This window comes from Ursus americanus, chromosome 36 (genome assembly GCF_024610735.1).
Source record: "Ursus americanus isolate L20-20 chromosome 36, mUrsAme1.1.p, whole genome shotgun sequence".
Taxonomy (NCBI): domain Eukaryota; kingdom Metazoa; phylum Chordata; class Mammalia; order Carnivora; family Ursidae; genus Ursus; species Ursus americanus.
In genome coordinates, this window is record NC_142162.1 from 21,274,328 (window position 1) to 21,290,275 (window position 15,948).

At 43.3% G+C, this 15,948-nt stretch overlaps 1 protein-coding gene across 7 annotated transcripts in view; it reads right to left on the reverse strand.

The window, feature by feature from the left end:
• MEIS2 (Meis homeobox 2) overlaps nt 1–15,948 on the reverse strand; it is a 203,340-nt gene that overhangs the window by 130,249 nt on the left and 57,143 nt on the right. For all 7 annotated transcript variants that reach the window (XM_045815996.2, XM_045816003.2, XM_087859294.1 and 4 more), the window contains exon 8: nt 9,751–9,896. In XM_045815996.2, the coding sequence (XP_045671952.1) occupies nt 9,751–9,896 (146 nt within the window). The remainder of the gene's footprint in view (nt 1–9,750; nt 9,897–15,948) is intronic.

The window sequence follows — 15,948 nt, forward strand, 5'->3', positions numbered from 1 at the left end:
TTTTTTTCTTAATTCATCGTGAGGCAAGGTTTAAAACAAGTGTAAGAACTCATGAGCTGCCTGCAGGTATCTTGGAACACTGAAATGGAACCTGTAACTTTTCACCATGGGGAAAAAAATAAGGCTGCTTTTATAGAGTTCCAACATGTCACCAAACCTACAGGGAATAATCCAGCATCCACCTCTTCTATTGATAAAAGCTTTTTTCTTTTTAAAAGACTAGTGTAACACCACCCCCAGCGTACTTGCGTTGTTTATTGTCGGCTTATGACAGGGTCACACCATGTGTCCAGGGTAAGAAATAAGCCATTTTACAACTGGAATATGACCGGAGTCATGGGATTATCCTTACCTAAATTATTAGTTCTGGAGTTTCCAGCTATTTCCAAGTCAAAATTAATTCTGGAATATTTGTGAATGTAGGGGAATGATTCACAGGTAAATCAATCAGTCTATGTATCTGTGTGTGTGTGTGTATATATATATATATATGTATATATATATGTATATATGTATATATATGTATATATATATGTATATATGTATATATATATGTATATATGTATATATATATATATAATGATGTGAAAACTGAGGTATTAAAATTGAGAGCAGCAACCAGCTTTGGTGGATGAAGGGTGGATCTTTGCTGTCTGGCTATGTTAGGCAAATCAGGTATCGGTAAACTGAGCGGCAGGGTGGTTGGGAGACGGCTGATTAGTGGCTCATGTTAATTTTCTATAATGCTCAGAGTAACTAGAGAAGAATATTCTCTTCATTTCTTCTTATCTCAGAATCCCACAACAATAATCTCTTGAGTTGTAATTTTTCTTTTTGTGGACAATCAAGTCAGAGTCAACAAATATTCATGTTATCTATTATAACTAAGAAGTAAAACTATAGTTTAAGAAAAATTATCTGCCATTATATTGTGACTTGACAACTTATCTACTATTAGATAAAAACAACTTAAATCAGTTCTGGCAGATTTGGGACTTGGCAGTTCAAAATATGAATAGCAAATGTAAAAGCATGAAAATGGCATTACTATTATGTTTTAAGAGGATAATACACCTTTAAAGGGTGCCCGTGATTACACTGCATACTGTAAACAACGGCTGCCAATCAATTCAGAAAGTGGTACCCAGCATGTTAATGTGCTAAAGGCAAATTCCATTCACCCAACCTCATGCTTCCTCCCCAAGTCACTACTTCTTAACAGGAGCAGTGGGGCAGGATATCACCTTTACACTCCCTAATCTGTTCCAAACTGCAAAAACAGACCACAGCACAGAGAAGGCAGGGCAGTTGCGGGAGTCTCCTGAAATCTGTGCAGCAACGGTCTCTAATATCAGAATTAATCCTGAGCATGAAGATGACTTTAATGACCCTGTCCTGCTGCAGCAAAGCTGAGGGACAGTGAGTGTTCTCACAGCCCAGTCTACTTGGCCCTTATATGCCAATAACGCCACCTCTCCACAGAACACACTCGCACACTGTGGTCGTGTGGAATGAAGAAATGGAACCGTTCTCTACAATCTGAATGAATATTCACGGATTTCGCTAAACAGCATTTAATGGCACTCTATTCTTGGAGGTTTTAAATAGCTGAATATTCAGATATGCACATGCCTTCTATTTTCTTTTATTCAAGGGTCCTCCATTCTCCATCTCTTTGAATTCTGTAACGTATTTTTAAACAATTATACTTAGAGTGATATTTTATGAAATTGGGTGTTAAACTTTGAGCTAATAATTATTTTAGTGTCTTTTTGATGGTAATTTAATAAGCATTTCATTCTTCAATCTTCTCACCCAGTTGCTCATTTTAAAAATGTGTCTGTCAGCTAGTCGCTCATAATCTGGGACTTAATTTTCTTAATCTATCTCAGCTGAACTTCTTTTTAAATGGGATTGTTTGATAGACTTTTGAAATCTCTTGACCAGATGTTTTTGTACTGAGGAGACCACACACCTCGGCACCCCCATGGAAGGCCACTGCCACCACAACTATACTGGGGACTTGACCTCAAAATCATTCAGAATGTGGACAAGGGGTGCTGAGTCCCAAACACATCAGCCTTTTCGTGCTGAACCCCTCACACTCTGATCCCAAACACCAGATTGGGACTCCAAGGACAAGGTTATGACACAGCAACAATGCAACTTTTTTCTTTCCTCCAAGGGAGACAACATAAATGTGGTCACAATTTTATTTCTTCTAGAGCAGCTTCTAGGATTCAACACAACATTAAATTTTTGGCCTGTCTCTTTAATTTGAGAAATTGTAAAAACGACGACAGATGGCACACAGAATTGACTTATGTCCTCTATTCTTTACTGAAGAAGGGAGTGCATAGAAACTTTGATCAAGACAGAAGCTACAGTATGCGGGTCGCTATTAAAATTATCTGGTGGCTCTTTGGACAGCTAGGATCAGAACATTCAGGCTTTCTTTTTGAGACATTCTTTAAAACCAACCAACACTGTTGTTGGTCGACACTGGTGATCACAGCCCTGACGTTCAGTACCCTCCCTGTCCCAATAAGGACATGATGGATGTGCCATTAGCTCTGAACCTCGGCAACCTCTGAAATTACCACTCTTCCCACCCCCACCTCCCGCCCCCACCCCTCAAAATCATTACGAAATAGGAAGAACACTCAAGCTTACAGTTAATTGGAAACATTGCCAGAGAAGAGGAATGCTTAGGACAGCATGTCCATGGGAAAATAAATCACCCAGCATTGTTATTTAATGCATTGTGACATCATTTCCTGAAATTAAACAGAGATGACACCAATTCAGACGATCTCCAGTATAAGGTTCCATTCAAATAATTCACAGATGTTTTCTCCTGGCAAGCAGAAAAACAACGCAAGGGCTGCAGCGAGGGGCGGCCTCAGTGCGCTGCGTGTTTGTGGGACGTCCTCTCTGCTGGTGTTTTCCAGCTGTGCGTTCTGCACATGCATTTGCACATGCAGATTCCCCTGCCCAGCAGGGCTCATCTAGATCTCCGAATGTGAGAGAGGCCATCTCTCACGTCCTAAGTCAGTCCAGCATTTTATACTTGGTATTCATTTGGCCTATAGCAATTGGTATTAAGTAGATCATCTCAGAATCATAAAGGCACTAATTTTCAAGTAGAAACAACTAACGTCCATGGAATACTGATTCAGTTAACTACTCAAGGCCCTTAGAAAGAGATCCCATGATAGGCACGGTCAGAGTCTCCATGGATACCCCTGTGGCCTGAACAGGTGGAGAACCCGGGGTAGAGATGAACGAGGCTGGCAGCGCGGTGTCTCTCACCCCGGCTGATCTCCTGGGGTACTGCAAGAGCTCAGGCAGCTGGAAACCCAAGCACGCAACCAAAAAACCAAAACACTCAACATTCGTGCACCGCATCCCAGTCACACGCTGGTTACATCATCCGAGATAGCAACCAACCAGCTAAGTAGGGCACATATTTACTATTTTAATTTTTCAATAAGGAAATAGGTTCAGAGGTTGACTAACTTACCCAAGATCACAGAGCTCAAACCCAGTCTTCTAATTTCACATTCAGTGACCCCTTTAAAAAAAAAAAAACAAAAACAAAAACCCAAAAAGCATGCTGTCTGTCAGGGAGCCTGGACTTTAACACTCTGAGGAAGCTGGAGACTGCAGATTCTGTTCACATACTGGACGTCTTACAGTGATAGGGAACATTCTCTATCAAAAGTAGGCCCCGGCTGAGGTATTCTGAGCTATTCCATAACCGGTTTCTTCTTCACCTCCCACCCTACCCCAGAGGGCTCACCAGCATACTCTGGCTTTCCATTGGCACCAGGACCCTTGGATGCTATCACTTAGCATAAGTGAGCAGCCATCAGATGTTTATATGGCTCCAGAAGGCACGATTTAGATGACGTTCTCTCCTACTGAGGCGCATTTGGGACCTGTTTGGGAAAACCTGATCTCCCCAGCTCACACAGACCGCACAAGCAAGTGGTTACTTTCGGCTGCCCAGTTCCGCTGGTCAAAGCCTCCCCCTGGCCACTCAGCTAGATCAAAATAAGAATCATACTATGTCCTTATTCTAAGAGCCAGGCATAGTGTTGAGTGCTTTACAGTATCTCACGCAACCCCTGCAACAACCCTTCTAAGTTGGTTCTAGAATTATCCCTACTCTACGGATATGGAAGAGGAGGCTCAGAGAGGATAGCTGCTCAAAACCACAACTCTACCACGTGTAGGTTCCCGGCCCTGTGTCTTGTTTTGCTTTGCCCCCGATAATGAATAACTGATAGTCACGACACTGGTAGAACCCTATGCCTGGAGAGCCCCACAAAAGGACACTTCGTGCTTCCCTTCAAGGAGGACTCACCTAACCCCCCCAGTCAGACAGCCAGGCCCTGAGCTCTTACTTCGACACTGCATCACCTCACTTACGAAAAGAAGCCATCCAGCTCTACACAAGAGGAAGAAACTAGTTCCAAGGCAAAACAGTCTGTGTCTGCCTGTCTGTCTCGCACGTGTATGTGCGTGCCTCTGTGTGGGTACAGTAGAAAAATCTGAGATGACTAAGTTGACTGTCATATGATCTCGATGAGCTCACTGGAGAAGAGATATGTGTTCCTCTGCGGGAACATGGAGCTGTATTTACTCATAACTTGGGTACATGGTCTCTGCAGGATGATAAACTGTAAAACTCATGTTTCTTACCGGAGACCCTTACAAAATCCTATGAAACAATCTCTAATAGACAAGGAGCCAAACAACTGAACGTGTGAACGGCAGGCTTCATCACTCTCCCTCACCATCAGCAGAGGTCCAGAGGGGGACAAAGCATCTCACCAGGAACAAAGGGCACACAGTTTTTAGAACCTGCAGTTTCAAGAAGGCTGCATGATAGGACATCACTTTAAAGTAAATTTGCTTCTGATTCTGCACACATATCTTTGAAAGAAGTCCCACATCCCCTAAGTGCGAGCTTGAGCCCCGTGTTTTCAAATAAGAAAACCTTTAGTTAGAGATGGGTATGAGCAAGGGGCGTCTTTGTGTATGAGCACTTCCTGTTTTCATTCCATGATCAAATACATTCTTCGCAGCACAACTAGAAAACTCTCGAAGGTGGCAAGTGGAGGTGCCTGAGAGCCTAATTGAGCACACTAAGGGCTTCTTGGCGTGGAGGAGTGTTTCACGGTTATGAATAAACCGTTAGCCCCGGTATTATTTCTTGCTGTTTCTTTCTTTAACTATCTTTGAAGTCAAATAAAAACAGTTGTAATGGCAGGCTTTTATGATACCATAATCTCCATGTGTTAGTGAAAGGAATATACTTCCCTAGGATTTCCCTAAGTTCTTTTGCCATTGGGTACTTTCCAGCAAAAGCACATACATTTCCAACAGATTCTTTCTTCAATCTTCACTAGATTTCTTAGTCTGAGAAGACAGGCAGAGCCATCAACCAGTAAAAGAGGGGGTAATCATATATAGAATATTTCTGGGAGGTGAATTTCTAAATATATACATAATTTAGAAACATATATGTATATATATATGGGTTTATTTTTTAAAAGTTATTATGAGTTTTTCAAAGGGGATTTTCAAAAGACACTTAGGAAATTCGTAGTTAGAAACCAGAAATGAATTATCTAGCCTCAGATTAAATTTAAATTCAAAGTGCTTGACTCTGAATATGGAAATTCCTCAATTCATCCAATAGTTGTTTTTTTTTTTTTAATGCCACTTTGGATTTAGTTTAAATATTTCCTTCAATATAATCAATCAGCTGCAAGGGTATTACCTTTTTCCCTAAAGTTGGTGGTGCACAGGAATTTGAGATTGTTTTAACTGTTACAGTTGTAGTGGAACTTGTGCTTCCAAGAAAACTGAAGGTTAATGATTTTTGTCATATTGAGACTAAGACTTAACAATTGCTACAGTTGGCCTTTGTTGAGGTGGGCTTCTTTTTTCTCTGGGCCTTTTGAGGTATTCAGAATAGGTGACAATAGCTTGCAGTTGAGAACATATGTAGAGAGACCCCTGTGGCTTATTGGAAAAAGTTGCTCCATGCTGGTTGGGTGTTTGGAAAAAAAAATACAACCAGAGTTCTTTTATGTTCTGCTAGTTAATGAATGCATGAATGTCAAAATGGGCCAATGGCCCATTCAGGGGGCAAAGCCTCAGCAGCCCCCTTCTTTAAGGACACATCCTGAGATGCAAAATACATTTGCTTAACAAATTAAAATAATGAGATAATTCAATTAGCTTCTTTCTAAAAAAAGAAAGAAAAAAGGGTACATCGGGGATTATTGTAATACAAGAACAGGTCATACTGCACAAAAGGGAACAAATCGGTTTGAAATAATGTTAAAGAGACTAAGAATGGAGGAATGCACATTGGATCATGTGCTTGTGAAGAAATTTACATGAAATAATAATTTAGACTACATCTATTTTCAGTGAGCTAGAGCCAACATTTCACTTTGAAAGTTGAAATTAATTAAGTGACAGAAAAATATAGTGGGCATCTCTATTTCCAAGGACTTCCTCATGCCCGTTAGTGCATGTAAGAAAAGTCTAAATTAACATGTCGCTAGTTAGGGGTCTCTATTCTTGGTTTCTGAGCTCGGAATTATAGCTGAGTAAATCTTTCAGCTCATTAAAGATTGGAAAGTAAAAGTTGTACAGGACCATCCTCATCAAAGTGACTGAACCTCTTCTCTGCAGTTGGGGTGAGAGCTGGATAAAGAGGGAACATTTTTTTTCAAAGAGAAAGCCAGCCAGGGAGAATTTCCTTATGATACAAGGGAGGTGCAGAAAGGGCAAGGGAGGGGAGCAGAGGGAAAGACTGGGAGACAAAGCCAGTGGGAGAAAGCAATGAAAGGGGCATGTTGTGAAAGAAGGTCATGGGGAGGAGAAAAATAAAGCACTTAGCAGAGAGTAAAAAAGAAAGGGGGACAGGGAGGCAAGGATGACCAGAGGCTGGGATAGAACAGGACTCTGGCTACGTGCTCCTGAGGTGAACCCGGTGCTGTGGGTGCAGGAAAAGAGCCTGCAGTGTGGAGAACCTACATTGTGTCCCACAGGGGCACAAATGGGGCAACGGAAGGTCCAGAGAACTTAATGGGCTTAACTGAGGTTCAGCCAGTACAGGGGCGTGCTGACCTCCGAAGGCCGGTTTCCCGACTGCCTGGCTGAGACTCTTTGATTCTTCTCTCCCCACTCCAAGGACAGGCATTAGAGAAAATTTTCAGCTGGCCATAGAATTCTGCACCAAGTCTTGAGTTCCTCTAACCAGATGAATGCACTCTCGGGGCGGGGACAAGGTGCTGTGGTCGATTTGTAGCCCCCAGCACAGCAAAGCCACAAGGAGTGCCGAGCAACCCCTGGCCACCCACAATTTTTCACCAGTGGCCACAGTGCCCCGTGGGTTCAGCCCAGGGCAGGGACGTGGGAGATAAGGTACCGACAGGACAAGGCGGGAGGTCCAGCAAGGGTGCCGGACACTAACACTGGAGGCTCAAGGCCCAGAATATGGCTGGTGAAGGACAGAGTCGGCGTGAAGAGAAAGGTGCAAAGAAAGCCTTCTCTACTCAGAGAGACTGGGGGAGCTGGAAGCTTTAAAAACAAATACAGAAAACGGCCCTTGGCTTCTCCCTATTTCCCCCCTTTGACGCCAAGTGTATTGATGGCAGAGGTCGTGCGAGATTTGCACGCCACCGGTAGAGGGGATAACGGTGTTAGCAAAGTCATCATAATGTGGTGGAAAAAGCACAGTGCTGGGGACAGGGAAGGCTGGGTCCTGGTCGCAGCTTGACCTTGAGTTAATCACTTCCCTTCCTGGGTCTCAGTTTCCTCATTTGTAAACAGAGCAGCTGAATTCTCCCAGGTTTGGCTATTCTGGGATGTTGACTTTGATTACTGAGGGATTGCAAATACATGGAGATGTTTGCCTGCAAAGCCACCGTTGAGATCTTTCTTTTTGGCGAGAAGGGCTGAGCATGAAGGAAGACAGAGGGAGGAAGCCGAACAGGTGAGCTCTCAGGGAGCAGGCCGTGCGCCTCCGTGCGCCCCTACCCTGCCTTTCTAACTTGCTACTCTAACCAAACAAACCTTCCGTTTAAAAAACCGAGAAGCCCCTCCCCTCACACTCACTCGACTTCCAAATTAAAAACATTTTACAGGTTAGTAAATCTCCAGCTGAGGTGATGTAGCAAAGAACAGCTGTGAAGTAATTTTGATAATGATGAGAATAATAGCCACATGGCAAGGTTCAGGGCTTTGCTGTTGCAGCTTCAGTGCTCCTGAATAGATAAAGGTGATTAAATACTCCTGATTATCCCTGACCAATATGTAATGGATTTACAGCCCTTTCAATTAGTCAGTATTTGCTTAGGACTCATTATTTTGTCTTTGGTTAAGTAATCAGCCCAGAGACCGCATGTTCTGTCTAATTCCTCTGAGCCGAGTCAGTGCAGGGCCCTGACCTTTGAAATGGCCATAGCCGCAAGGCAAGAATAACCACTGCCCGGGCAGCCTCGTTGGTTCTCCCAGCTAATCCTGACACCACGGGCCAGATCGATACACCTTAGTTTGCTACTAATGTCCTTACATCAAAATGGCCGATTTAGGAATGTGAATTTATCACTCCGCCCCCCCCACCACCACTCCACCCCTTGCCCTTTGCAGCTCCGCTGCAAGAGCAGAGCGGTGGCCACGACCATAAATAAAAGTGGAACCTTGTCCTGGACCCATGACACTGTAACTAATGTCATTCAGCATGGCAACACACAAGTTGGATAATCAAAGAAGACCTTCAGCTTTCAGTGGGCTCCTCTATTTTTAAGCATTAGCCTAAAGAGAATGGCCTGAAAACAATATCATAGCAAGCAACTGCCTCTGACACCTTTACCGTTTTCCCAGAATTTCCAAATGAACAGTAGAATATGAGTGCCTGGTTCCTCCGTAACAATATTTTATAAATATATATATATATTATACATATATGTATATTATACATATGTGTACAATATATATACATATACCTATTTTTTTTGGTCACCAGAGTCTTAGAGTCAAGGTATACACCAACCAAATGCAAACAGGAGGGTAAAAGATACACTGTTACTTTAAAAATGTTGCATAGTTGATCTTTTCCCAGAAGTGAACAGGGTGAGCTTGTAAGAAAATGGACTTGAACAGCTGAAAAAGAATCTTTACTCTCCACCCTGCAGATGAAGGCGCTATAGCACCCAGAACCCTTCTGTGTTTGTCCCAGAAACACGGGCCATGTTTGCACGCGGCTCCAGAGGGTAGAGGCGCTGATACCATGAGCTCGGATGGACATGCACCGGGCAAGGCACTGCTTTTCCCCCTCCTGGAGGAGGTGGCTTTCGCTAAGACGCAATCAGCAGCCTTCCTGATTCCTGAGCTCCTTACAGCCATTTCCCTTGGTCGCGGTGGCGTTATCTGAAATCGCTCTCATACCTTTTACCATAAATAACAAATTTACTTACACGTGCTGTGTAGGGCTCTAGACCATTTTGAAAATGTCCATTCCTGGCCTATTAAAACAAAAATGTCCTCCTTTCCCGAGGGTGTTCTGTGGGTAGTGACAGTTGGCAAAACCTTCGCTGCTCCGTTAGTCATCAGATCACAAGAAAGGGAAAACAGGCACCTTATTTTTTAACAAATCTGTATCAACCTGTATACTATGCTAGCAGCAGGCAAAACAAAACTTCCTCTTTCATCTTGACTTACTGTGAGATGCTGGAAGAGCCATGCTCTCATGATATTTGTTGCTACTTTGGGGAAAATGCCTCTTTTCTTCTGGCGTTTTTTGTCCTTGTCCGGATCGTCATCGTCCCCTGTGCCAGGTGAAGCTACACTGTTGTCTAAACCATCCCCTGGTAGAAGAAAAATGAAAATACATTAGAGACAACACAGAAAGGGTGCCAACAACAATGCGCGGCTAATGACGAGCTCAGCTAAGCTTGTTGAAAGAAATCCATTAAGCGGGTATATTCTCTTTCATTAAAGTATAATTGGAGACACAAATATGTAAAAGACAAAATTACACCAGGCCTCTTCAAATGTTAATTTTGTGTGTCTCACACTCGCCCATATCATTAATTCAATTATAATTGTGCGCTTGACACAGTGCAGTAGCTCTTTGTCAATTATGGAATCCAATGTGGGAAAACCGCCATCAGAAAACCCATTCGGTGAAAATGCAACCCCATGCCCATAGTGAACACATACTGAAGGGTAATCAAGTTAAATGTTCTGTAGTCTATATATTCTAGGCTGCCTGCATAGGTGACAGTAACTGTGTCACTGTTCATTGCACATAACACACTGCCTGCTCAGCCCCTCCTAGGACTGTCACCTCCTAAGCACGCACATTCACACACTCCTCAGATGACCCTGCACTCAGCATTTGCATGACGTGAAAACTTTTAGCTCTCTGCACCACTGATCATGATCATTATCATTAAAAAAAAAAAAGATATACATGAAGGTAGGGTGCTCACTTAATCAGAAGTTTCTATCAACATCTTCCTCTTCTGTGCTTTTCTCTGGCATTAATTGTGCATTAGCAAAAATCATTTACTTTTAACAGTCATAGTTATTTTTTCTTGCCCTCCAGCAAAAATGCCTTGAAAGCCTGCCTGGAGGGCATCTAAATTATGTATCTGAAAAACTCTTCTGGCAAGGCATTGCAGGACCCCTACTTTCTTAAAATTCATACGAGCACGTCTTCCTGTTTTGGGGAAGGCATCAATCAAGAGCAGCAATATATGCCACATCCCTACATTAATATTTGAACTAATAACTTTAAAAAAAGGAAAGAAACAAGATCCGACTTGTGGCATAATCAAATGCAAAATAAATGAAGAATACGGGGACAGCACTGGGGCTTTATAGATGGCTGTGTTTTCCTTGCACATCATTAGCCTGGAGCCACACGAAAGAGGAAAACAGAGAAGTGGAGAGTTTATGCTCCCTGCTGGTGTTTAAGAAGCTGGGGTCCTGGAAGGACATCTGGGAATTGCGCTGAGATGGGGGTTTTTGTAATTTAAGAATAGACATTCATTAGCAGTAAATGCCATAAATCCCATGCTAAGTAAAAACCTTGTCCAAGAAAGCCTAAAACAATAAACTCTGTGCTCAATGTAGCCTGAGCTAGACACTCCACAGCTTGCCGGGAATGCTACAGATCCACCAGCTCGTTCCCAGCCCCGTTCCTTTCTCTTGCACTGGGCTACCCCAAGACGGCCTGCCCATGGGGCCCCTCACCTTCCAACTTCTGTGTCTACTCCGTGGGTTTCCCAATACCTGTTCTTTTCCTTTCTCACCAAAAAACCCTCAACCTTCTTTGACCAGAGAAGCAGAAAAGCCACAGCAAAGAGCCGGCAGATTAATTTTATTGACATTTCCATTTTCACTGCAATGTGATACCCTCCATCACATGGAAGAGATGACCCTCACTATTTACAGACTGACAGGCCACTTCATTACAACCACCCTGCCCCAAGGCAAAGCAGCTCCCTTCCATCTGCCCAAACGCTAGAGCATGACCCCAAAGTTGCTGTTCTCTTTTTCTTTGCCGTCTGTTATGATAAAAAAAAAAAAAAAAAAAAAGAGTGAGTCAAAGGGACCCCAAATAGTCAAAGAACTAATCAGAGTCCAGGGAAACAAAAGGCATTTGACTTATGAGTACTGGATCTACAGAGGTTAGTCTTCATCTGTCTACCCTCCCTATACACCCACGTATACGAGGGGTCTCTTGCACAAGGAGACACACACACACACACACACACACACACACACACATACGCTCGAGCAGGGACACGTGTACACGCTTCCCACTATGCCAAGGAACTGCTGCAAGGCAAATTCTCACCCACACTAATGGCTTCTGACTGCTCCTTGGCAACCCCGGCATTTTAACCTGGGTGGATGTGCTCTCCAAAATACAGACACTGGAGCGATCTCATCAGCTGTTCATGTGACACAGATGGAGAGTGGCTATTAGGAGCCAGGCAGTGGGCCTTGGGGATCTGAGGTGCTGTTCTGTAGCCCGAGGCAATTTTGAAAAGCAGTACCCGGAGATGAGGAAGAAAAAAAAAAAAAATCTACACTGCAAGTCCAAGTTTGAAGTCGGTCAGTCTGTCTGTCTACCCACCATGGATAAAGATATCTTTGTCTCTTAATGTAAAATCTATGTGGGCTATCTGGACGTACACTGCAGATAATGTATGTATGGAATGGCTCTTCCTTCAATGTCTTCCAAATATAAAAACACACACTGTAAACAATGCCTGTGTGTATATATTTCTTCCGAAGCACATATGGTTTCTGTGTATATGTTTAAGCTGAAATTGTCAGGATTTTGTTAAAATCTCATTTAGCTCTTTTTGATAGATTTTTGAATACACTTATTTTAAAAGGTTAATTGCTTAATTAAAGGAAGTTCAACCAAATAAAAAAAAAGAAGAAGAAGAAGAAGAAGGCATTTGCCTTTTTCACCCAATCAATGACCTTAAAAATGAGAGACAGCATTTCCACAGTGCATTTTCTCTTGCTTAAAAGCAAAGAGGGCTGGTAACACCTTCAAACTATTTAGCGCAAGAAAAAAAAATATGGCTAGATGGAGCATCTTTTGATGACTGACTTAAACTGGAGAAGGCAGGAGCATTACATGAATTTTAGCATAAAGCAGTCCATTTTAGGTAAGTGTTGTAAAATATTTGAATTTGGATTCAGTGTAACAGATAATTGTAAAGAAAAATGTGCCCGTTTTTATAATAAGTAGATATTAGACATTAGATTTTTTACTTTTTTAAGATTTTATTTACTTATTTGAGAGAGAGAGAGAAAGTGTGAGAGAGAGCATGAGAGCAGGGTGAGGGGCAGAGGGAGAAGCAGACTCCCTGCTGAGCAGGAAGGCCGATGCAGGACTTGATCCCGGGACTCCAGGATCATGACCTGAGCCGAAGGCAGATGCTTAACCGACTGAGCCACCCAGGCATCCCTAGACATTAGATTTTTAAATGAATATTAGTGTCTATACCTCCTTAAAGCGAGGAATTTTCCTCTCCAAATAACAGAATAAATGCCATTTTTTTCCTCCAATGGACTGTGAACCAACTCCAGAACAACAACGGCATAAAGAAAAATTTTGGAAGGAAACTGTGTGATCTGCAAACTAAAATAAAATTGTGCAGATGATGTTAGAGTTAGGAACTCTTAAAGTGGACATTGTCTTCTTGTTTTAAGGCTGTGTGCATGTAAGATGGTTGGCAATCCCTGGACACCTGTGCCAAATGAGTTTCTGTGCCGAAGAAGGGGTGTGTGTGTGTGTGTGTATCAGCACAGATGCCCAAGGAGATATAACAGATAATAGCATACGTCTCAGCATCTGAAGTTGAGATTTGAAAGTGTGGACTCCTGAGCGCAAGAACTGTTTCTTGCTTCTCTTTTTACCATGAGAGCACACCTCTGTGTCTGACCCGCAGCAGATACCCGGTGACTGTATGTCGGGTGAGGGAACGACTGAACTCATCCATGAGCTTACGCAAGGACCCTCCCCTCTTTCTGAGGATCCCAAACTGGGGCAATCGCACTCATTATAGTGCCGACGGGGCCAGGTTGTCTGTGTGCACACAGTTACTTCTAAACATACCAGGAATGGTGCTTCTTTGAAGAACCCAGTGTCCCTGAGGGCCTTTGGGGGGGAGGGGGCTGAACCCCTGGCCATTCCACCACCATTGCCATCTCTGATGAGGAAAAACTAAAGAAAAAAACAGTGGAATGCTCCTTCTAAAAGGTTGCTAATCCCTTCTCTAAGGATACAGTCTGATTTTGGGGCAAAGATACTCAAAAGAGCTGTGTATTACTAGAATGTGCCGTGTGTGACCATGGAAAGAAATATTCAAGGCCTGTAGATAGACAACTTTGAAGTGGATTGAATCATCAGGGGAGATTGTTAAAAACACAGGTCTCTAGGCCTTATCCCAGATTCATTGACTCAAAATATCCCAGGGCAGGGGCAAGGAATTTATATTTTTAACACGTTCCTTGGGTTTGCTTGTGCAAGCCTAGCACTGGTTCTCACTGCCTTTTGGAAGCCACTGAACTAGATGACCTTCTAATTTGAAAGAAGATGCAACCTCAGGAATGGGTAGTAAGTTACAAGTCTATCTTGCTCCCATGCATGGGGTCAGCGGCCGTGGCGAGGAACTACAATGTGGCCTGGGCCTTATTCACTGCCGAAGAGCCACGATGTTCTCCATCACATGTCCTGACCAACAGAATGGAGCCTCACCCTCATCTTCTGGTGATGAGGGCTACAAAGGAAGAAAGAAGATCTATAGAATATTGGCTCTCAAAATGTGGACCAGCAGCATTAGCACTGATGAAGAAATGGTGAGAAATGCAAATTCTTGGACCCTCGCAGACCTGGTGAATTTGAATCTCCAGAGTGGAGCCTAATAATCTGAATGGTACTAAGTGTTCTGAGTGATATAATGACCACTTACGTTTAAGAAGCAATGCTGTAGAGCACACAGAAGAGCCCCTTAACCTGCTGCCCTGGGTGGTTACTGTCTGAAGGCCCAAATCTAATCTCTGGGTCTTCCTCCTGTTTTAAGACTCTGAGATATGGGGGGGCCTGGGTGGCTCAGTCGGTTAAACGTCTGCTTTCAGCTGAGGTCATGATCCTGGAGACCCAGGATCGAGCCCCACGTCAGGCTCCCCGCTCAGCGGGGAGTCTGCTTCTCCCTCTGACCCTCCTCCTCCCTCTTGTGCTCGCTCTCTCTCTCTCTTTCTCAAATAAATAAAATCTTAAAAAAAAAAAAAAAGGACTCTGTGGTATTTTGAGAGCATCTGTGGCTGGATTTACACCCATACTCTGGAGGAAGTCATACATACTTTCCATAGCTGAGCATACGGTGCTCAGAGCAAGGCACTGCTCTGGAAAGCAGCCCCAGTCTACACCTATCTAAAAGACCAATACTGAGAGAGTTAAGTCGCAGAAAGCTTAATCCTGGAATACCCTGGGTATCCAGGTGTAGGCAGAATCCATACCCATAGCTGTATGGCCAGTGAATCAACGAAGTACCCTTGGAAAATTCTAAAGCAGAAATTCCCAATCCATAAAATTCTAGGTCATAAAAACTACCTAGGCAAAAGGACATCACTTCCTTTCATTGCTATATTGTCTTATTCCCTTTAGCCAAAAATCTATCTATATTTTAGACATCAGTTTCTCGGTCTGGAATAAAGCAATGATGCCGACAGTGATGATGTGCTACGACGAGTCCAGTATCGCCGGGATGTGGCCTTCCTGCGCTATCAGAAACAGTGCAGCAACCAAGACAGTCCGTTCTTTTTTTTTTTTTTTTAAGATTTTTTATTTATTTATTTGACACAGAGAGAGACAGCCAGCGAGAGAAGAAACACAAGCAGAGGGAGTGGGAGAGGAAGAAGCAGGCTCCTAGCGGAAGAGCCTGATGCGGGCTCGATCCCATAACGCCGGGATCACGCCCTGAGCCGAAGGCAGACGCTTAACCGCTGTGCCACCCAGGCGCCCCGAGACGGTCCGTTCTACCTTTCTACCCTCTCCACCACCCTCCGAAAACAAAACAAAACAAAACAAAACAAAACAAAACAAAACGCAGACAGGTTAGGTCGTTGTTCAAGATTCCACAGTTCTACGTGGTCAAGGCTAATCCAGAGTCCTGGCAGCTTCAAGTCCACTGTTATGACCACTGGTATTTCTCACATTAATATTGTGGGTTATCCTTTACTTTTCAAAGCATTACCTCACTGGAACCCTGTTATCAGTGACAGATCTAAGCAAGGTTAGATCTCACATGTGAAGGTCGAAGTGCAGAGGAGAGATTAGATCTACGGCCAAGGAGTTGGGACTGAGCTAGAGCTGGTGCCGACTGG